The sequence below is a fragment of the Pleuronectes platessa genome, chromosome 6, assembly GCF_947347685.1.
Source record: "Pleuronectes platessa chromosome 6, fPlePla1.1, whole genome shotgun sequence".
Taxonomy (NCBI): Eukaryota; Metazoa; Chordata; class Actinopteri; order Pleuronectiformes; family Pleuronectidae; genus Pleuronectes; species Pleuronectes platessa.
Window position 1 is genome coordinate 24111753 of NC_070631.1, and position 25136 is coordinate 24136888.

The following is a 25136-nucleotide window of genomic DNA, read 5'->3' on the forward strand; positions in this document are numbered from 1 at the left end:
ACCAAATTTGATTGATGGATAGATGAGTTGGTAATATAAGGCTTGCCTTAACGAACAGATGATGCTATCTATAAAAATGTATTAACACACAAACATTCAGATAAACTTAACATGTTTTGTATGTAAAATGATTCCTTGCAAAGTAATCCTAACATTAGTAACTACAGTAAATAATGGTAGTACAGCCAAAAGTATTGAAGGCCAGCAGTGTACAGTAGCTAATACTCAAATAACATACTCTACTCTGGAATCAAGTACCTCAATATTGTACTCAAGAAGAATACTAGAGTACAAGTACAATCCACTGTAATTTTGCTAATGTGTTCATTGTTTGCTGTGTGTTGTGTTGTTATATATTGAAAGGTTCTCTCAGTGTGTTGAGGTCTCTCTGCCGCTCAATGCGTCAGTGACTTCCATCATTAAAAGGGTCATTGTGTGCCTCTGGTGGAGCGTGTGAATACAAACGGAGGACATGAAAATGACCAGCAACAGCCCTCCTCTCAGGAGGCTGAATGCTGGCTGTGTGGTTTCTTGTACTGTCGAGGGAAATGGATTCACCTCTTTGTAAAATGCTGAAATAATCGTACCCTGCCTTGTTCGATTCAAATTCTCTCTCAGCGCTGCTCTCTACACTAAGTGTAACGGAGTAATGAAAAAAATGTAATACGATGCCGAAAAATTTAACCAGGAAATGTTATCTTTATGTTGATTTAGTTTGAATAAATCAAATGGCTTGAGAGTGATTTGATTCAATAAATTCTGTGTTAACATAATGTATATATATATGTTTATAAATGTTACTTTACCTAATCAAATCACTCTGAAGCTATTTGATTTATTCAAACTAAATCAACATGATAGAATACTTGAATATGTTATTGAAATACATAAAGTCAACAATTGTTTTTTGAAAGTTCTAAGATTGTCTCTAGTCAATTGTGTACTAGGACCTTTTGTCCTACTGATATATATTGTACGGAAACTGTCTATCTGATCAATATTGTTCTATAAATCTTTCCTGTTCAAATTTTGTCTGCTCTTTTTGAGGCTCAAGCCACAAGGCAGATAAGAGCTAAACGGCTGATGGTAAAAACAAGCACACAGCAACTGTGTGAGACAGAGACCTGTTACTCCCTTAATCCACTCCATTTAAGACCTGAGTGAGCATCAGAGTAGCCATGACCTTAAAAATGTTCCCCCACCCCATCGCCTGAGGATTTAGCCTCTTCAAATACGTCATCCATCACTAGCTGACAATGTCCCTGATAGTGACCAAATGTGTCCCACCTCACCTACACAGTTCCTAAACTCTCTGGTGATATCAGACAGACTTCTGGTCTATGTGCTAGAAGAAACACACTAAGTAGTGACATGGAACAGTGATTCCACAACAAGCTGTAAGATTCTAATTTGGGGGCATCTCATGGTTATGGTTGCTGTTGTATCACAAAGTGCTTTCGGTCATTCAAGCTTTTTCAGAAATATGGATTGTCAGAGTAAAGAGTGGAAAGACTGATAGGACTTGGCGCTCATCCATTCCAATCCTGGGCAGCAAAGACTGCACAGAGAAAGCTATTTGGCTTTCAGCTTTTTGTGGTCAGGGAAAGCTTTTTTTCCCAAGATGCTGTGTTTCAATCTACGGACAAAAACAGATGTGCTGCAGCACAAGTGACCACACAAGTTGTTCTCAAACAAGAATGAAGTGTACAGCCACACCAGCAGCTCTGTGAGGCTGTTCTTAGTAAAAGCTGTTGCTCAGGAAGTAGAGCGGGTCGTCCACTAACAAGAGGTCTGATCCCTGGTTCCTCCCCTCTGCATTTCAAAATCTCTCTGGGCCAGGCACTGAACACCAAATTGCTCCTGAATGTTGTGCAAACAATGTATGAATGGTGTGAATGTGTGAGAACAGGCGAATGTGAGTTAGTTTTAAAAAAAAAAAATGAAATTTTCTATACAACTATCATCCATTTATCATCCATTTGCTTATGACAGCCAAACATTGTCATGCTATGAAGTCCACAGTTACTAACATTTACTCACCATAGAGACTGTGGGTGCTAATTGATTTGCAGACATTTGTAAAAAAAATTAAAAAAATGTTGACTCAAAATAAAGATTTGACCTGATGTTTGACATGTCTGTCTGATTCAGGGACAATCCATCTCATTTCACTCAAAAAATGATTGTGAATAAATAGAAGTATATATAATTAATTATTTTTAATCATATTTTAGATTGTTTAATATTTATCCAAATATCTGCACAGCAACATAACATAAAACAGCTGATTTCATTTTGTTCTAAGTAATTTCTAAAAAACTCCCCAAATCTTGTGTGTTACTGTATTACTCATATTTCTGGTTTATAGAAATATATTATGGTAGAAGATGTCACAGTTTAACCCAATAAGAGCACATGAAACATATGTTTGTGTAACTTAAAGATTGTGTGCTCCCTCGAAAGAGTCAGATATGAGTTTTTGTTTGTTTGTATATATTGTTTTTGGATGGTCTTAGCCTAAAACCCGGCTGTCTTGAATTTTATGGTAAATCATTGACTTTGTCCTAATATTTACCGATATAAATCTGATAAATAGATTTTTATAAATATGATGAAATGGTCAACAACAATAGGTAAAAATTAATCAAATAAAGGTTTAAAGTTGATTTTTTTCATTAATAAAGTGGAAATAGAGGTTTTAAAGAACGTCAGGTTTTTCAGACAACCCTTTAGAAACTTCTGTACCTCAAAAGAGGCTTCAGCTATATAATCATTTTTTTAGAGGGCACCTCGTGCAACTCGTAAATCCGGGGACCACCGAGATAGAAACAGACATAAAACTCAGATATAAAAAAACAGAGCCGGGAGATGAAGGAATCTCGTGTCCTACCTAACATGTAGATTTTGTTTCCTGTTACGAAGGGTGTGGCTCCGTACCGCGGCGTGGGCATGGAGGTCATCGTCAGCCATTGGTCCTTCTCTGCCTCATAAACCCTCACCAGGGCCTGCGGTGTGGTGTCTGCGCCCATACCCCCCAACGCATACACCTTCCCATCTGCAGAGAGACACACAAGACAGAAAATCACTGTGAATGAAGAGCTTGCTGTAATTTACTCTCTTAGTGCAACAATGCATGCAATAGATATTTTCGGTTCAGCTTGTTTTCCCTTTAGAGTAATATGAAGTGATGGAGGAAAAATGCTACAAATGTCTCTCCAGGCAGCCAGAGAAAGAGACACAGTACTGTGTCCTTTAGTCCTGCCATTTCTGATGCAGCTGTCACGTCCGCTATCCATCTCATCCGACTACAGTCATCCAAACAATCTGCAATATTTATGCCCAGGTCTGACAACATGCCAGAAGACCGGGCAATGACTTTCCCACAAGGACACATCCCCAAACATCCCCAACCACTGCAGTGTCATTAGAATACACAGAGAAGCAAGAGAACGCCAAAGTGCTGAGAAAGCAGTCACACTCCTCCGGCTGACACGCTGCAGAGGAGAGGACGAAGAGGAGAGGAGAGGAGAGGAGAGGAGAGGAGACGAGAGGAGAGGAGAGGTGAGGCGAGGGGGAGGAGGACGGGGAGGAGAGGAAAGGAGAGGAGGGGGGGGGGGGGGGATTACCAGCTCATCAGCACTCTGGAAGTTGTGACAACTTAAATCTGAAGGAAAAAGACGGAGAGAAGCTGAGAGACATGGAGGGAGAGCGTGAGCGTCTCAGACACCCAGTCAGATGACAGATCTGTGGAGCTGTGACTTAAACTGTGAAGAATAAAGCAATAATAAATCTGTCACTAGGAATGCAGCTCGACACCAGTGCTACTGCCACTCAGTTCAGCATTTATGACAACACAGAGTCAATCCAATTTTACTGTTGAACATAAAATAAAGGACGCAGCATGGACACTTCCATCATGTAAAACATGTCACAATGAATGCAAGCATGTTGATAGGTGGAGCAGGAAATGTAGATTATAAGTGTGTACTTGTGTTTGTGTGTATTTCAGAGACACAGAGCTGAGACCACAAACTCTGTAGCTGCAGAGAGGCCCTTACTGCATTGTAAGCACAATTGCTGCTGAGCTTTCTAAGTAGAAGCTTCATCACTATTCTTAAATTAGTTTTAAGCGGTTTAAAGGAGAGTCCAAGTTAACTGCCCTGTGAGTCTTTAAAGTTTATCGTAAAGAAAAACCAAACTATTAGACAAATAAACCAAACTACTAAACAAACTGAGAAGATGGTTCTAGATGAAATGTGTCAGAGACCTCAAATGGACTGTTCAGGTTTGCTTCACACTGTCCAACAGTCCAATATTTCACCTCATACTTCAAATGTTAACCTGATAGTGTGAGAGGAATGAGAGATCTACCTCGAGAGTAAATGCACTGGGCTTCATTTCAGAACATACATTTTTCAACATTTTCTTGCTTAAGGTTTGCTTGTAGCAAACTAAGCCTTCTTCATAAGTGTTTCAGTTGTGTAAATTAAAATGAACTTCATCACAAAACAACATCTGAATGGTCCCCTGGTGGCTGCCTCTACTCTGAACCCCATTGAAACCATGGTGTGCGATGTTAAAGGATGCTAAGTATAAGCCAAATACATTTTTCATATGCATGAAATCTTGGCTTCATTATTGTTCAGTGGGAGGAAGTAGAGATATTTCAGGCATTTTTATATACAGTCATATGCATGAAGATAATGCTAATGATAGAAATGGTAATAGTGAAAGATGATATAATTCAAAAATATTAAACAACAATGCTTATGTGTGTCTATAATAGAGCAAACTTCTTCCAGTGCAGGATGTGAGCTACCATGAATGATTAGCTACCACTATTCCCGTAGTATTATGTTAACTTTTTCAATGAACAATGAAATGAGAATTTGTTTTCACTGAAGATGAATGTGGAAAAAAGTCTTTAGAAGCTCAGTTGAGCGCTTCTATATCCAAGTTCATTTAACGTGTCTTTCTCTAGGCAAAGGTTTGATTTATCTTGAATTAAACCACGAGATGTGACGTGTAGGCAAGACTTTCATCCTGTAGAAAACGCTGGACCAAATATATTAAAATACTCTAATATATGACTCACTTGTGTTATGCATCATTTTATCCACCTTGTTCATTTTCATCTGCTCCAAGTTGTCACATCCCAGTTTATACCTATTGTATAGCAAATAGAAAACGTTCAAAAAATCATCCATCCATCCACCCATCAACAACACTGCTTATCTTTTGGGGGTTGCTGGCTGAAACCAACCCCAATCTGCATGTTTTCGGACTGTTGGAGGAAACCGTGGTACGAAGGCAAAACCCACCGACATCCCCCTCCATCCCCCCCTCCAACAACAGTTTGATGCTGTGTTCTCATTATAGCTGACACGGCACCAATCTGTCAGTCAATCTCGAGACCTCCCAGACCCTGTCAGTCCACCTCAACACCTTCTGCCCCACCAGGAGCTGTAGCCCCAACAGCGGGCAGCTCCCAGTGACACAGCGGCGGCTCTCTCTTGCCCTGGGTTGTTTTCTAGTCAACAAATGCAGTTGTTGATGTGAACATATACTGTTGAATCCTTGTGGCCTGACAAACTTGTTGAGAGCTTCTCTTACCTTTTTTTTGTTATATTTGAAACCTGCATTATTTAAACAATGTTTATTTGCTTTTTTACCCCTGGTGGCACAAGTAGAATAATGTAAAACCATAGCTTGGAATATGTATTGCATTGCCCACATGTTGCACAATTGTACTAAATACAAACTAAATGGGAGACTGCTCATAAAAACATTTCTCTATAGCAGTGCTAGAGGTACCAAAACACACCATGGGGCACCTTTAAGTTGTGAAGCACGTTCAAATGTTTTGGCAACAAAGGAAAGAAAATTCAAACAAAATTGAGAGAGAGAGAGAGAGAGAGAGAGAGAGAGAGAGAGAGACTGATCAAGATGTTGATAAATCACTGTGGGATTTGACAATGCCACCGGGGTCTCCCAAACCCCGCCAGAGACGAAACAGTCGCTTTTCAGCATCTTTATAAAATCACATTTCACTTGAATACTTCAGCAGTTTCTCATGGCGTGGCAGCTCTGCTCTGTGTCTCCCATGTGGTCTCCCTTCCATGTGTCCCTCATGTCTCTCCAATGTACTTTCATGTGTCCCTTATGTCTCTCCAATGTATTTCCATGTGTCCCTCATGTCTCTCCCATGTGCGTCTCTCTTCCATGTGTCTCTCTCTGGAAGCTTTGCTGCTGCCTTTGGAACCAGAGGATCAATCAGCCCACAGCTCTCAGCTGGCAGATTGATCCTCTGGTGCAAGTGGAGGTTCTCTCTGAGCGTTCTCCATTCCCCCCGAATCACCTTTAATAATTAGCGTGCGAAAATAGCAATTAGTACAGTGCCTGTTCCAAACCTGTCTGTTTGTAATGTTCTGTTCTCTTGTCCCGTGGTTAAAGCTCTGGAGCTACTTCAGAATTATTCCTTTTCATTAGTGAGTCCTCCTCAAACACTTCTACAATAAACTGTCACTTTTTATTGCTTGTTTGCAGAGCGTGTGTGTAAACAGTTATTACCTGACATGTTAAGACCTCACACATGTATACAAGTAGAATTAGTGACGGCGTGACCCACTGATAAATATCCACCAATCTGGACCCTTATTGTGGTGACTGTAGATGCTTGACATTCCCTGCCCACCCACATTATGACCTGTGACCTGCAGCATCTCACAGCTGCTACCTGTGTGTGTGTGTGTGTGTGTATGTGTGTGCCTTTCGGCCCATCCTCGGCCTAATCATGCGCGATCTCCTCTAATTAAGGAAACCATGCTCTATTCTCTGCACATCACCCCGGGAGACTCCATGGCAACCACAGTGTAAACTACAGACTATTATTATGGGGTGGCGTTTTGCAGGCTGGTGCTTGGTGAAAGAAAATACCATCAGCACTGAAGGTGATGGACAAAATGTTCTTGTACTGCTCTGCATTGACAACACAAATGATCAAAAGCTATGACCTGCAAATGCTCCAGTATATTAGCACATATGAGGGACAAATTATTATATATGACTTACAATACACTGGTTATGCTTCTTATTTCTGTTCTTCTTCTGTGTAACCCTGATGTACACACTTGGTCTGCAGCTTTGATTCCTGCCCAGCAGAACATCTTTCATCTCCCTTGTCTCTAGGTCCCTGTCTTGTTGATATCACGTTGCCTGTCCCTCATCTATTTTCTTCAACCTTCTCTCACCGCTACATTCACTTTGCTTTCATCATTTTCTGTCTCCTACTTCACACACTCAGTCTAATTGACTGTCACATCTTTTACAGAATCCTTTTTCTTTCGGCGATCATTTTAACCCTTTACGCTTTCCTCTCGTCGCGGTTTTCCTTACTCCTTACTCATTTGCATCCCCCCCATGTTCAAGCGCTCAGCTAAATGTGGAACTGTTATAACATGTTACTTAAATTATTTGTTTTTTATTCTAATAATGAGTCTTCACAATATGATTAAAATAATTGTATTTTTAAATGTATTTAAAATATTGTGTTTTTACTCTGAAAATATATATTTGGCATGCTGCATGAAATCGTGTTCATGTTCAATCAAACTGATGACAATACATTTAAAGAGCAACATAAAAGGCATCAATGCATGAGTCTAATTCAATAATTTAATAATCCATAAATCCTCCTTTACTCTTATAATTGGTACATTTCTCTCTTCTCTCTCCTTAAGGCAGATGTCTCAGACCAGCTCAATATAAAGTTTAATCTAAATTAGTTAACTGCAGAATTTCATTTTGATTCAGATTCACAGTTAACTTGTCCATTGAATCTGTTCAATCGACCAGCTGTGTATACCTTAATCCACAGTGCTTCTTTTCTAAAGATTAATAAATCATTTAGGTTGTCCCAAAAGTTTTTGAGACATTTGTTTACAAACAACCTGTTGGCCACTGAGGTTCCTCTGAGGTTAGTGGAACTCTTATATAACGTGACAAATCGTCGGACCCACTGGTCCTATTTTTAGAGGCTTCCTGAAGTCAGACTCAGACTGGATTAAAAATCCTTTCAGAGAGAAAGAGGATGAAAGCAAAGTTAAAAAGAAGAGAGTGAGCAAGTAAGAAGAAGAGTACAAGCCAAGCGGTTGTATATCAGGTCAAGTTACAGGAGATATGGCCACAATCTGCCCTTCTCATTTGGTATAGCATAATACAGAAACGTGTTTTAGCAAAATGTAATGATATCACAGTGAAGCTGACCTTTTGGTTACCATGGAAACAAAATGTGTCATAATTCAATCAGGCAACTCACATATCAAATGTTTATTCCAGGAGCCAAAACTTGGTTTTGGCTACTAGGCTGCAACCTCATCACTCTACCACATATAATTACGTAGACATAATGGGGAGTGATGAGCAAATATTTTTAATCCCTGCGTGGGAGCCTGGGGTTGTGTAGGGGCAGAATCAACAAGCTGTGATACTGATGCAGGGCAGCATTGACAAGCAAAAACACCCAAAAAAATGATTATAGCAACGCATCTTGTGTTGTCTGTCTGAACTAGCTCACTGGATCTATTAATTTAGTGCATTATGGCCAAAAACCTGTTTTGAGAAGGCACAGTGACATTGATCTTCGACAGATCATTCTTTAGTCCTCAGTGAATGTTTTTGCAAAATTTGAAAAAAATCCCATAATGCATTACTGAGAAATGGTGCATAGGTGGACTGAGAACTCAAAAAACGTTCTGCCTCACATCACAGCTGTCACCCATGTGGAAGCTAGGGTTTCACATGAAAAATGGGAAGTTTAGTCCAAATTCAGAAAACCACAAAGTGTATGTTAATAAAACAGGAAGGGGGCTTTTGTGTTTGATGGAAGATGATGTCCCACAGCGACATTTTAAAGGCCAAAGCACTAGTCCTAATGAGCACTCATCAATAGTGGATCTATAAAACCCTCCAGTAAGCTGCCAGCTATAGTCACCATGCACTATGTATAGACTGAGACGGAGGAGTGCTGCGGTCTATAGGATCAATTTTCCTCACTAAGAAGGAAAGATGAGTCAGGTCCATCGTTCTTTCTTTCCCCTTTTCCTTCCTTTGTCTATTCCAGTAATTATTAGCTAATTTATCTTAACTCTATCTTCTTTTGTTCCTTCATTCTTTCATCCTATTTTTTTATCTGTGTGACTTGTTCCCTGTTTTCTTCTCTTCTTTTTCACTTTCGAGTCAGGGACAAAAAAGTGCAATTTAGAAGGGCCGGTGTACAGGCACACAGTGCTATAGGTGTAGTGCATCACAGACAACACAGACACATATTAACTCAGGGGGTAAATAGAAAAGGAATATGGAGGATAAATCACAACATCGTCTTTGGTGAGGCAAGGGTCAATCAATTGTCCCTTCAAAACCTCCATCTGTAGAACAGCTTCAAAATGGAAAAGATTAAAGTTTATTTGTTTGATGGAAAAAGGTCGGCCATCGGTGTGAAGAGAAGGAAAATAAATAACAATCACACAAAAGAATCAGGATTAACACATTGAGATCAAAGTCATAACAGAGACACAGCACAGATGAAAGCCGCTTTCTCTCAGATGGACATTTTAATGAAGAGAACACAGACAGGCTGCAAGTGTTTGATCGTATCTCATTGGATGCAGCATATCTACTTTACGGATGTGTTTGCATGTGTTTGTTCGTGTGTGTGTGTGTGTGTGTGTGTGTGTGAGTACTCATTTCTGTTCCCACTTTAGGACCTTTAGTGTAAACACTGACCTCGTCAGGACCAGTAGACCTAATGGGGACCAAAGCCCAGTCCTAATGAGGCAGAACAGGATTTCTGAGGTCCTGGTTCAGGGTTGGGATATGGTCATGGTTAGTCTGAGGGGAAGTCAATGCAAAGTCCCAATAAGGAAAGCTTTGCATTCCTTAGGGTGTGGATGGACTGGAGGTTTAAGGGTTGTGTGCAGTGTCATGGCAGTTTGGAGGTCAGAGTCACTAACCCTCCCATTAACACTGGGACTACTTCAGACTCTATCTTTGAAAGCTGTTCCAGGTCGCTCAGACCCTAGCACTTCTCGACTACCTTGCTCTCCCTCTCTCTGATGTGGCTGTCAGCTGGAAATGCACCAGTCTCACAGCTGCCCTCCTCTGCTCCTTGTCAACCACACATATGTTTGGCTGGTAAACCAGCAGCTCTTTGTCCCACAGGTCCTTCGCTGTCTCGTTCTAAAACACTTTCTGTGGTCTGTCCTATCAGGTCTTGGGGACTTCCAATCCATTTAAGGCACAGGTGTTCCTGTACACTATCCAAGCCACCTGTTAATACCTTACTTATAGCCTGTACCCTGGGTGCTCTCTGCTGTGGTAGACCCCAGCCTTTATGGAGCTGGAGCTTAGGGGCTGTTGTTGTGCTGCCGTTATCAGAGTCTCTGTGCTATCCTTTAGGTCGCTCTTTTCTAACCACTGGTAGGATTTCTTGATGTAAGCCACTTCCTCTATCCGCTGATGGCACATCCCATGGATGGGGCTTGGTCTACCACAATATATTTCTTCCTTCTCATCACCCCATGTCATTTGCTGCCTGAGACCCTCTCTAAGTATTCATCCCCAGGGGCCATCTTCCTGATGTATTAATGGATGCTCCATGTTTCATTCTGGATCGGGGCTCTGACACTCACTGATCCTCACCTTTTCTCTTATTGATGCTATCAGTCTTGGAGAACTTGACTTTGGGAGGACACCCCCATCATTTTAAGTTGTTATTATGTCTTGACATCAGCACCATCCATCTATGCACGTGTATAACCAATGAATCATAGAGTGTTGAATCTTTCGTTGCCATGCATCATTTATCTACTTTTAAATGTTGATATGCTTTGAAAGGTAGCGCAAGCGTGCTACGTTACACTTCAATTCCCAAGTTGTTATCTGCTAACATACAAACAGATATGTAGATGTATAGATAATATATGAATCTCTGGCCCACTTCCTTTGCATTTCTATTACATAACCAGAACCAGGGTAGTAAAAAATAGGGAAAAGGCTTATAGAGTGGGTAAATTAAAAACTGATGAAGATCAGCCACAGAAAATGTAAACTTAATTTTAATCATCAGGCAGCATATTTGGAGGGATATGGTTAAATGGGAGGCAATTCATTAACATGAATTGTTACATCCAGCCTCACATTTTAATTCATATATATTAGGGCTGTGAAATGATTAAAATGTTTAATCAAATTAATCACAGGTTTCTATGGATTAATCATGATTAATCACATTACCGATTTTTTCGGAATATTTTTGTGAAAACAAGATTTATGACATTTAACTTTTCTTTTGTGCTGCAACTCAGCAGTTCTTCAGCAGTTATCATTGCTTTTCCATATGGAACATTAATATAATCTTCATCCTAAACAGAATTCGGGTTCCTTAGCCATTGTGTGGTTGAATAAAACTTTTTTTTTTTAAATTAAACAGAAATTATTTGAGCTTCTTGGCCATAGGATGGTTGACATTTTTTATATTTTTTGTCACACACCCATTAACCACACCATGATACAATCTAATGCCTCTAAAGGCCCTCTTAGCTACTCGTTCTTTAGCCAGTTGGTGAGGCAAACTAACTTGTTCAAATTCTCTGACAGTAAAGCTGACCGCTTCTTTTGCACAATGTGTCCGGCGAGTGAGTCTGGTTTGGCGCATTCCACTTGAACGCCCCTCGCCGACCAACACATGCTTCGCGTTGCGGTGGTTAGGCGGGTATTGCTACGGTGAAACGATAACTTCTCGCAGAGTGTGCATATCACCTTGGTTTTACTGAATGTTCGATCTTTGTTTTTTTGGAACACGATCTTCCCGTCCAGAAGGTCCTCAGGTTCATCAGAATTATCCATGTTGTTTGTTTGTTTGAATGGCAGCTGCCGTCTGACGCCGGGTTCACACCGGACGCGGAAGCGATGCCGAAGCGTGGCGCATTACTAATAATATCACATACTTCTGCTGTTATCAGCCTGTAGTAAAATCGGCATTTAATCATTTTTTTCAAGCATATACTTACTTGTTGCTCCAACATTAACTGCAACAGCGTCCCAACATGTGTCTTTTTTGGTGTTGTCTTTATACAACATATGCTGAGAATCAACAACTCAAGTTACTCCTCCACTTCAATTATTAATTTAATGTCATCCATGTTGAAGAACTTCTCCGCTGTTAGCTCCGGTAAATGTCGGGTGTCGAGGGTAAATTTCGTATTCTCCACTCAAGCCTATGTGGAGAATATGTAGCCCCCCCCCCCCTCTCTTTTTTATCTTTATGACTGCTTGTGTGGCTGTAGTGGATGGGCAGAGGGGGACATTAAATAATGTGGTTGGTAAAAGTGGTAAAATTAAAACTCCAAGACAACAGAAGGTGAATACAAAGTATGGGATGCATATTTGGTCATTTATATCATATAAAATATGTCATCTATATCGTTTAAAATCATTTTTCAGTGTGTTTCCTGTCGCGATACGCTCGCGTCAAGCGGAAAAAATAGACTCGACGCCGAAACGATCGCTTCACGGCGCTAGGCAGCCGCGGCACAACGCTACGCTTCAGCCTCCGGTGTGTTCAGCGCTGCGGTTTAACATGGGAGTGGATGGGAGCCAGAGGATTAGCGCTGCGCTTACGCCTCGCTTCGGCGTCGCTTCCGCGTCCGGTGTGAACCCGGCGTGACTGCATTAGAGCGGCGACTAGTGCAGAGGCGGCGGAATTGGAAGGTCCTTCTGCGCATGCGTTAAATGCGTTAAAAAAAACCAACGAATTAATCCTGTAATTTAATCATAACGCGTTAACGCGTTATTTTTCACAGCTCTAATATATATATATATATATATAAATATATAATTTATTTCATCCTGAAATGATGACAATTATGCCCACCTGCTGTTACATTTGCAGCACCTGGTCCAGGTGTAATTTACGATTGCACAATGAGCGGCCTCCCTACAAAAAGTGATGATGTATAATTATGACCAACGGCAAAATCACAATTACAGATGGTTTCAGGTATAGTGGTTAAAATTAGATTTGAACACACTAGGCATTTCTCACAGTACTTGTTTCCATAAAAACGTATTAAAGAGGGAAAAGGAAGTTCTCTGAGATGTAGGCATTCTAACAGTCACTGTCTGTGACAAAGTTTATTAATTTTATGTGATTTTCATACATTTACAGTAGAACATTTGTAAAATAATTAAAAACATGTAGATCCAAATACATTTTCTAGCACCCAATGTTGCCCACAACAAGAGACTATACTCAGTATAGACTCTCAGAGTCCCAGTATAGTATACTGGGACTCTGCTAAGCCCTGCATCAGGGTGTTTAAACAGAATATTGTGGTGAAATGATGGAAAGGGTGCTCACTGACAAGTGGTGAAAACAGTTTTGTAAAATCTGTTATTCAAGTAGTAGCTTACGAAAATAACAGTTTTTGGGAAATTATGCAAACCCCCCTGTTGAGCAATGCTTCTGTAAAATACTGGCCCATATTTAAGCAAATAGCTGAGATCAGCCCAACACACTGCCAAGCACAAATGTTGCGTGGAAGTATAAATCTAAAACCTGAGGCTATAAAGATTAATTTATATGGATGCTAAACAGGACCTCTCCGATGCAACTAAGAAACACGTCTAGATTATGTGAACAATAAATAATGTCAGCAAGAGGACACTTAATATTCCCTCCACAATCTTGGTCATTTTGACAAAGATCCATTTTTACAGATGACCACATCCTGATCCAAAAATCCTATTTCAGAAAATACCTCAGTCTGTGTGAAAGACATAAATGAAAACAAGCTACAGAAAAAAGCAGAAGACAGCATTTACATTAAAGCAATCATGACATCTCCAGAAAAGCTGTGTTCAACCCCGTCACAGCAGCAACCTGGTCACATCAGTATCACTGACAGTGTACACCATGTTCAGGTCCACAACACTGAGCTGTTGAGCTTGATGTGGCCGTGTCCTGAATATTATGCAACCTCTGCTCAGCTTTGAATTCTGCAGTAACACCTGTTCTCCTGTTCTTTTAAATGACATCGGTATGATGATGATGATGATGATGATGATCATCACGATGATGATGATAATGATGATGATGATGATGATGATGACGATGATGATGATGATCATAGCCGATTTTATCCAAAATGACCAGCTCAAACAAATCTTTGCCTTGAAGTGGCTTGTAAGACTTCAATAAGCTTAAATTAGGAAGTTGTCAATGTATGTTGTTTCATCACAGCCCAGAGAGAAAAGCTAGACCTGTGTTCATCAGTGTTACGAAGCATTTTTACCCTGTCTGGTTTAAGTAGCTCCACAGCAACAACAAGACTCCTTCGCAAATCCTTAAATTACCCCAAATTCACATCTCCATATGAATGAGGTTTAAGCTTCTTAGTTTAAAGCTCAGTCACCACAGAACATGCCTGTATAACATTAAGTCCGTTAGAATGTGGTCATGTGAATGCTACGTGTTGGTCACAAAAAGTCCACTGAAGAGTTTGAGCTTTCTCCAGGACCATTTGTACAATCATTGGTTCTTTGCTCTTGGATATTGCTGTATTGTACATCTACTATCCCTGCTAGGCTTGTAAGCCCCTGCATCTTTCCTTCACTCTGACTGTGATTGGACAAAAATAGAGCCAGAGGGGCGAACCCTGAAGTTCATGTCACTTTCTTCTTTACACAAACAACTTAAGAGATTGCAGCACAAAACCTGTTATTATCAGTGTTCTTTTGCATCCATGACATTGAAGTGTCGACTCATATTTCAGATTTTTACCTGCTAAGATCCAAAAATAGTCACACTGCCTAGAGGCAGGGATTCAAATATCCCATTCACAGTGTCTGCCTGTGGCAACTGGGCTCAATACGGGTGTTACTACTCTTGTTATGTAGGGACCTGGCGGCAGTGAACATGTCCTCTTCAAGCTTCAAACTGGGCATTAGATTTCAAGTGCTCGGGAAATTAGCCTCTGATTTGAGGCTAGGTAGAAAAAGCCAATTCTATTTAATAGTGTGAGTGAGGAGTGATCATATTGGGTTTGACAAGAATGAAAGAGTTAGCAGGGGAAGGCCATGTTAATTATTGCAAAAATAGAGTCTGCAACCAGGAAATGAAATGATTACACATGAAGGCTTCAAATTATTGCATAAAACTAGTGTTTTATGTTTGACTTAAGTAAATCCCTGTGGCAGTGTTTTTGCATTTTGGTCCATTTTAATGCTGGTACCCTGTAAGGCTTTCTCAGCAAGACACTTAGCAGTAAATCAATCCCCTATATCTGACAACAAAACAGCACCAGTGCTATACTACTACAGCATTTACTAAAGAAGAGCTAAAGTCAATTAGAGGCTGATGGGAATGTTGTTAGTTTTGTAGATTTCTTTAAAAGATCAGAAATGATGATTAAGAAAAGTTACCGGAGAAGAAAAGTTATGTTACTTCCTCCAAATGGCAACAATAATGTCTGAACCATATTTCATAGTATCCATTCAACAATTATTAAGACGTTCACCAAAAACACAGACAAGCTTATGATGGCACCAGAGGAAAAGTCAGGGGATCATCAAAGTCCTTAGGTAACGTTGTCTCAATATTGAGTGCTAATCCAATTCTAAGATGTTTCATAGGCCAGAGGATCACTTTAGGATTTATCCTCCGGGCATCATAACTGACAATCCATCCAATAAACAACATTGTGTGCTGGACTGGGTATTAGGGCAAAAACACAAGTCTCTTTTAGTAAAAAAATTATGATGTCAATTGAAGTTTACATAGTTAAGTAAGACCAAGCTTATCTGTTATATTTTCTAATCTTTCCCTTGATGATTTAAATGTGCTTTATTAGCCTGGTGCTACAATTGTAAATACATGCATACCGTTTAAACTCAAGCAGGAACAAGCTGGGCCCCTGCATTAACTGCATATGAATTATAATTAATACTCAGCAAATATGAACGTGAGGCAACAGACTAAGGGCAGGGAAATACGTCCCAAGGGGAATGAACACTGCACATACACTCTTTCTTGAACTTTTTTTGCAGATGCATTCAGAAAGACGCTGGATAAAATCTGGATAAAACAAAGGACGTCTCAATGAATTGAAAAACAGCGCTGACAAATAAATAATATATCTCTAACTGTCACAGCCTGGTTCTTTGTAAACTGCAGTGCTACGTGACAGTCTGCATTAAAACCTGTATACCCACTGTAAACAGATAAACAAGAACTATTGTATTCTGATTGATGTTAAAACCACTTCGAAATTCACAATAAACCTCAGCAGCAGTCCTGGATCTGGGCTAACAAGTGAGGAAGTGCTTGGTGTCAAGTAGAAAAAGGGTTAATATTGATATCTGGCTGCCGCTCCTCTCTGCAGATAAATCCACCCTGAACATTTCGTTTCCTGATCCTCCCCACTGAGCTGTGACATTTACTGCACTGCACAAACAGTGTGTTCATTTATTCCCTTTGTACTGAGTGGGAGGAGACTGCGATCTTTGGACATGGATACTAATATAGTTATAATCATGCCCTGTGAAGGTTAGAAAGGGAAAACAGGATAAATGAAATACAAACGCTCTTTTCCTTCTGCAGAAGCAATAAAGGGCCAATACCCTCCTGTGCAGAACACTTAGCTCCAGTGCTTAGATGTCAACAGTAGAGGTTGTTTGCAGGAAACTGTAGTAAAAGAGAGCTAGAGCTCAGTCACCCCTCCCTGGTTAAATAAGAATTAAACACGAATTATGCCTTAGTTTAATTACAATGGGCTTCATGCAAGAACCCCTGGTATGAAAACCGATTTTCAAAAGTGATTTTATGCTCTTCTGCCCATAAACCAGCATATTTCAATAGCGCTGCTGGGACTAGAGGATAAGCTCCAGGGAGTCAGGTAGATCTGTGGAAATCCTTGGCCTCACAATTAACTTCAGGGGGACCCACACTCATAAATGCACCATTTTTGTTTTGGTCAATATAACCCTTCAGTCGGGTTAGCAATGAAGAAAGTATGTTGGGTTAGTTCTTTCCTCTTCAGTAACTTTTGAGATTAAATGATGTACAATCCTAAGAATAAAATATAAACTAGGGTGCAAGGAGCCCATGTCACTGAGGCTACATCCATACTGCTGTGTTTTCACAGTCCAGTCGTTCACTGCTGAAAACGCATCGGCAGTGAACACTCGTGTACACTGGGCATGTGCATGCTGGTGTAAACAGGAAGCATTTGGTTGTTAATTGTTGAAAGAGCAAGGGGACAAGGAGTACACAAGCAAATAATGACCCATCTCCTTCACATGCAAACAGTTGTATCATTGTTAAATGCAGAATTTAACTACACAACTGTGTCATCTCCTTGACCACTGCACATCTCACACCCAGACCACACTGGATGCATGAGCGGCACGAGTGCGTCGGGGAACGTCTTGCTTTTCATTTCGGCGACCATGTTATCATGTTCGAGTTTGCAGAAGAAATGTCTATTTGGCAAATATGTAACAAATGTAACTACTTACAACTCTTCTTCTAACTGTTTCGAAGCCAAAGCTGAATTCAGGCCAAAGCAGATGACGCACATGAGACGCAGCAGATCAGGGACTCAGGGGTCAAGCACTACACACATGTGTAGTCCTTTTCTTTGCTCATGACTGACAGCTGCGGACGGTAAAGTTCTCATACATTTTTGTGAATGACACAAATAGGGCCTAACAAGTAGCTTTAGAAACAGGTTGGAGATGAGAAGTGAGTAAGCGATGTAGGAGAGGAGAATGTCGATGATGCATGAGGCCCACTGTCACTGAGACTGTGTTTCCTGTGCTCAACACGTCCCTGGATGTGTTGCAGTTACACATCCTCACTGCAGTCTGACTGGAAGACATGCTCCTGACAACTCACACATAAAATGTCTGCAGCTACATGCCTGGAGACACTAATCACACATTTGTTCTGTTATTAAAGCTTGAAGTGCATTTTCATTTGGAGGGCGATCCATCAGAGTAGCTGCTCTCTCTCTCCGCTCTCCCTCTGCATAATGCACTAATCACATTCCCTGTAAAAGCCACTGCTGAAATGATTGGGACCAACTGTAACGAGCGTCTATGTTTGTTAACTGCCGTTTTAATTTGTGAGCCTTGTACAAAGCAGAGCATAATACATTCTGCCTGTTTGTTCAGCAGCTGAATGAGGACAGGTTTGGTTGAGCTCCACCACAGAGAGAAGGAGAACCTGTAGTTGAAAATATGTGGCTCTTTGTAGCTACCAATCCTTTTGTTTATCATTTAAGTGTCTTATCAGCCAGTGTTTTTTGCTGAGATGTAATGAAAGTGATGCTAAAAGGCCAGGTTTCACCCGATGATAATGGATGTGATTTAAATATAACGTCAGAGTCGACCTTTATGGTGATTCATTTACCTCGCAATCCATGCAAACTGGTACCTGGTGGGAAACTGCCCTCTGCACATAATGAGATAATCACTAGAAGAGGATGTGAAGCAGTGTCAGACGTGTGTGTGAGCCAGGGGTGAGAGAGATGGGGGAGCTGAGCGAACACTGAGAGAGTGTGTTATCTATGATGAGGGTGAGGATGAGATACAGTGACAAGCCGGTTGTGATGTTGCGCAGGCATGTCGCAGTTTTTCAGACACAAGGTGGCCGACGTTAACCTAAAGTGACAGCTCGGCGACGCCTGGCACAGGCTACGGCAGTGACACAGACACACACAGACACACACAGGCCCACACAACCGTCTGATCCTGTCCTTGTGTTCTTGTTCCTGTCTTACTCTCATTGACACACAACATAATCAGACAGGCTCGCCCAACCCCCCACACCTCCCACTCTCTAATGCACAAACACCCACAGACACACACACACACACACACACTAACACATCCACTAATTTGTCTGATCTGTCCCATTCTGCAGATGCGACAGTGGATTGTGTTGCGTTGCCTGAGCTGAGCTGACGGATGACAGGGCCGCGGCACAGCGAGCCACGGCTGCTAGGGTTGCACAGTTCAAACACGGTGACACAACAACATCGTTACCCATCATTCCGCGGGTGTCAACAGTGGCTCAAACCGGCGGCAACAGCTTGCTCATATGATTACAAATATAACCATGTTGATATGCCGTGTTCTCAGGGGCAACACAATGAATTTGATGGAAAAAGATATCATAAACATAAGATGTTGAGGTAATCACTTCACCGAAAAAACATTTTTAGTTTTATTTTCCCGGGGTTTAAATGATTCATTTCTTAGGATCCCGCTTCTTCAACAATTTATAAAAAGCCTCTGAAATTCTATGCACAGATAATCCCCCCAGGACTCCACATACACACACTATCATACGTCTGTAGCTGTTAAACAAGTTGAAAATGCAGTTGATTTATTATGACAGAGTTACTATTATCATAAATTACTATTAACATCACTCGAGAGTCATCACGATGTGGAGATGAGCAGTGTGACCTTGCAAGTAGAATGTTATTGCCCGTAATGTTGTACAGCAGAAAATGAGAAACACCAGTGCTGTGCTGAACGTGACACATCAGTTCAGGGAAAGGTTCCCTTAACTGCTTCTAAACAACTCAGAAACAGTTTGTTGGGCCTCTGCACTGTACTGACAAGATAACAAATGTAAACCAAGTGTGTTATTCAACAATCCATTGTAGCAGTCAGTGTTTCCCTGGCATGCATTTAGCAGTGGTGATGGGAAGTTCGGATCATTTTATCGACTCGGTTCTTTGAATCTCGTTCAGTAAAATGAACAAATCTTTTTTCGAGTCATTCGTTAATTTCAACGGGGGGGTGAAGAAATTCCTGCATGAAATTCCTGCATTAAAATAATGTATCATGACAGTTTGGATGATTTGAAATGATCATTTATTATCACACTAGCATTTAATTATCACGGGAAACAATTACGCTTCACTGAAATGTAAATAAAGTACAAAAAAGTTAAAATAACGAAACCTGTAATTATTACTTGTGAACAAATATCATTCACGTCTTACTAAACCTAGTCACGCGAAAGTGAACGAGGTAAACAAATCCTTTCTGTTTCCTCTTCTGAGCCAATGCAGGTCACGTGAAAAATGATCCAAAGACTCATACCCGGCAGATGAACGAATCGCTCACCTCCCGACCCTGTCTTCGGATCAATGATTCATTCTTCTGCCGGATACAAGTCTTTTGATCCTTAATCAAGGATTCGTTCAAAATGAATGAATTGTTCACGAACGACACATCACTATTTAGCAGCAGCGATACAACAAGCACTGAGTAAGTCTGTCGCGATAATTACTGTATCGACCTATCATACCATATAAACATAAACCGGAACATTATGCTGACCTCAGTAAATTCCTACATTGTGTTTACATGCGTGTTTATTTAAATAAAGACATTTAAAGGGTTGTGCGGCTTCTCTCTGTGTCTGAGAGCCCGGCAGAGTTACACTCACACAGAGCGAAACAGACAGTGGAGCAGCTGGAGGTGAAGTGAAAACATTTTGGGTTTAAGCTGGATGAGAGAGGAGAGCACATTAAGGTGGATGTAGTTATGGGCGCCATGGGCATCGTGTTGTGTGCATGGGGCGCTCGCAAAAGAAATAGTACAATAACATTTGCGCGATCAGTTTTCTATCACTCATTTGCAAGCTCAAGCTCATCAAGTTGTCACATTAGTAATAACCGTGCAAATTCTGGGCAGAATGATGTGATGATGAATTTAAATCAAGGAAGGCAAGGGTAACGTATAGGTTATAATTTGACTCTCTAATTTATTTGTATCTATATTCTATATTTCCTGTTTTTTTCCCACCTAATCTTTAATGATTATTAATGATATGACCAAACATCGTTTTGATAGTAAATTATTTTATATTTCGAGAATTTGATACTATTTATATTTGACTGGTTGTTCTGAAAGGCGTTTAATATTATTTTTTATTTGGGGGGAGGGCAGTCTGTGGATTCTCCTGAGTGACCATGATGACGTGTGGCTGTGTTGCAAATGTAATGTTTTTGTTCCTTTTCATGGACTTAGGATGATCAGTAGAATAGAACATTCTTCATGTGGTGATTTACTCTATGGTCCATCTGGTAGCATGGGGAGTCACTTCCAGGGACATGCGACTCAACTTAACAATGAGACGTCTGGTGTGATCAATATACCAACACGGTAAATTACACTGTATCTGATATATGGCATCCTAGCAGTAAACCTCCACAGTATTCGTTTTAGTAGCGTTTCAGTACTAGAGCTCAAATGTCACCTGATGCTCTCACAGTTGCGTCGCTCCAGGGAAGGTCGTCAGAGTCCTTCACAGAAACACCACGAGTGACATCCAGCTGCTCAAATGGATTGAGCTCTGTCCATGTGGACAACAGCCACCATGAAGACAAGATACTTTGTGTTGCTGCCAGTTCGAAGATTTAATCAAAACGTTTTTACACCACGCATCACCTTCACATCCCCTTCAAGTCTCCACTGAAAAATGCAAACCTTGGCATCTGCTTAGACCATTAAAAGTATGCCATCCAGGCAGACACCATTTGCAGTGAATCTATAGTGATCTATACAAAAATGTCAGCATTATTGGCCCCTCTGTGTAAGGCGCCTGATTTGGACAAATCCTAGATTCGCTACTGGCTGTTGCTGCCTCCTTGTTTGTTTGCTTTTTTTCTCTGGACTAAATAATTGTTCTCAATAATACCCATAAGTAATTTCTTATTCAATAACTGGCAGATCTCTTGCATAATAAACGATGCCCACCTAAAAGCAATACATCTTTAAATGCCTGGGTCTGCTTGTTTGCTTGTTCTCTGTCGATACCATTCCCAGCTGTGTTATTCCACTGAGTCTGACAGCGTTGCCCGCTGCTCCGCTGGAATCTGCAGTGTGTAATCCCAGGTAAACTCAGTGGTAATGCAAGTTTTGATGGGATCGTTAGCTAACGTTCCACTGAGGATTTCACGGAAGTAACAGAGCTCCACCAGAGCAGCGGAGAAAACCAGATAGATGGCTGTGATTCTCACACAAACCACAGGAGATCTTAGACTCACTCGTACATTAAATGCCCTTAAAGACCCATACACACACAACAAGGACATAAAAAAATACTTTGCACAGTTACAGTTCAATAGAAAGACAATCGAAGCTTCCATAAGCATCAAATTCAGCAGAAACATAATTAATTCAAAATAGCTTTCCAGCAATTCCAAATGATGCCTGGAACTTTTGTCACATTACATGTCATTTAGCTGACGCTTTTTGTCCAAAGCGACTTACATTTTTAGTACACTCAACATTTATGAGGGGCCATTTAGGGGTTCAGTATCTTGCCAAGGACACTTCGGCATGCAGATGGGGAAGAGTGGGGATTGAACCGGCAACCTTCATGTTGGAGTACGCCCGCTCTTGGTAGTGATAAGCAATGAAAATAATGATTAGTTGCAGCCCTGACCAGCTTTGTAATTATTATCTTGTAAGATAACTGCTGCTTTTAAGTAACATCAAAACAACTTAACAGAAATGATTTAGAGCTGGATGTTTCAGTTTGTCCCTGTCTACCCTCACACACACCTCCCTCACACACACCTCCCTCACCCTGCGGGCCACAGCAGCCCTCTGTGATCCCCACTTCATCACTGCAGCACTGAGAAATGAATGCTGCACGCTCAGCCCCGAACTCACTTCAAACACTGACTGAATCAGCACTTTATCACCCCCCCCCCCCCCCCCCCCAAGTGTCTTTGGTAGCTGAGAATGATAGTATTTGCCGCTTACAAAGAAAATGTTTAGGTGACATTAAAATAACAGCTCAAATAAGATGCCTTGAACAGCACATCTGTTGTTTTTTTACCAATGCTCAGCCGTGGGACATTTAAATATCTCACGATCATCTGCTCAGACTCAATGTGGCCCCTGGAGAGGGCAGTGTGCTAAAGAGAACAACCTCTCGGGGCCCCAGAACGACCTCCGCCTGATTGAAATGATAAATGCTTTGACAGCCACCTTGGTGCATATCTGATTTCTCCAACATAGAGTATAGAGCTGATGGTAAATGTCGTCCCTCCGTAGAGCAGAGCATGTTGCAGACAAAGCAGCTGCAGCTCTCCCGACATGATTAGGATCCGGAGTGATTTTTAACACACACACACACAAACACACACAGACACACACTATAGATGGATGTGCACACACAGCAACACAAGCGTCAAAGTATGCACAAAATCAAAAGCACCCAACTTCGGCACCCTGTCTCCCTTTCACACACATCACATGCAACAGTCAGACACACAGCGAGTCGGTACGTAACCAAGCTTTTTCCATTAAGGTGATGTGTTTCTTGACAATAGGCCATTAGCGGAGGACAGCATGCTGTTAAGAATTCATTGGCTGGTAGCTTTATTTTCTCAGGGGAGGTCTGAGTCATTTGTCAGAAACAGGAGGTGTTCAAAGTCAGCGGGAAACGTCCTGACCAGACTCAACAGGACTACATGTTGTGAAGGTGTGCATTCAATCAAATTAATTATTGTACTATCAATAAGAATACAGGCACTGATGCAACAGCCAGCTTCCGCAAGCCATCAGGACATAGATGAATAATCAGGACATAAAGAAAAAGCAGAATGTATGAAAACAAATCACTTATGTTGTTGATGTGTCTGTTGGCAGAGGATGTGTTAGAAAACAGTCCATGTGCAGCAGAGTGTGTCGATTTCCAGTTCAAAACAACAAACATCCAGTTCTAGAGATTCATCAGCGGCCAGATGCTACCAACTACTTTGCAATCATTCACATTCAAAAGACTTTGGTTGAAATTTGTTCTGAAACTCTCTTTATAACGTTATGAAAGACTTTTCTTGCTGTAAATAACTGAATAGCAAATGAGTGGATGAGTCAAGTCATTTTCAGACATGAACGCCAGACAACGGGGTCCGGACCTTCCAATTATTTTTCAACCCAAGAAGTGTGTGTTTCTTTATTATATTGCGTCATTCAGGTGTTAGAAACTTCATCAACGCATCCACCCGCTCACTGTGAAGCCTCAGGACTATCGACCCAGTGCTGAGCAGAGAGGAGAACAAATCACAGAAAGCTGACTCATTAGGTGAAGTTGGAACAAGTGACTCTCTGTATCTCTGCAGTCGGAAAAAAAAAAAAACAGAAGAAAGGAGCGTGCAGCTTGCAGTTCATAAATGTGTCGGGTGTAGAATCCATGGCACTAAATTCTGGTCTGTAATGTTTAACAGCAACCATACGTGTCTGGCTGGCCTGATTTATAGACGTGTTTTGCAGTTCTTTTATGAGATGACTAACTTGTTTATGAGTTACGAGTGATGTGAATATAATTTTTTACGCACGATGCTTGATGAGCTTGAAGAATTTTTGTATGAATAAATATGGATTCTTAATATACAGTTAATAAAGAAACAGTCCCCAAAATTTCACAGGCCCTTTCTTGGTCAATGTCTCATCCTCCCACCAAGTTTGATGGAAATCCATTGAGTACTATTTGCATAGTCCTGCTGACAAACAAACCAACAGGGCTGAAACTATAACCACCTTAGCAGAGGTAATAAGGAATCATCTAATTAGAAGTGTAGATGTCTTTATTTTAGTGTACTGGCATTTTGTGCACAAATTTATTTAGTTTCTTCAAAGTTCGTCAATCTTAATATGTCTGTCAGTGGCTCTGTGATAAAACCAAACCAAACTGTAACAAAGTAAACAAAGCAAAGTGAAGGAGGACTGAAAATAACGAGAAGAACAGTGAGTTGAGGTGTTGCATCCGTTAAGGTTAACAAGGCCATTTTCAAGTTTGGGCAGGAGCTGTACGAAACCATAGAACTTCACAACGAGCTGGATCCTTATGTCTCCACAGACTGAACAGAGATAATATTTACAGACCTGGGGCCTCATTTGTAACTGCTGGGTCTGCACAAAACGGGGTCTGGAAAATACAAACGCTACTTCTCACGCAAACGCTGGAGTCTATAAAAACTAATTTGATGGGAGAATGTGCGCACTTGTTCGCTAAATCTGACCCATGTGCACAAACATTTTGT

General features: G+C 40.9%; 1 protein-coding gene across 1 annotated transcript in view; it reads right to left on the bottom strand.

Moving 5' to 3' along the window:
* LOC128442767 (kelch domain-containing protein 8B) overlaps nucleotides 1-25136 on the bottom strand; it is a 132199-nt gene that overhangs the window by 54589 nt on the left and 52474 nt on the right. The window contains exon 2 of the mRNA XM_053425343.1: nucleotides 2891-3055. Within this exon, the coding sequence (XP_053281318.1) occupies nucleotides 2891-3055 (165 nt within the window). The remainder of the gene's footprint in view (nucleotides 1-2890; nucleotides 3056-25136) is intronic.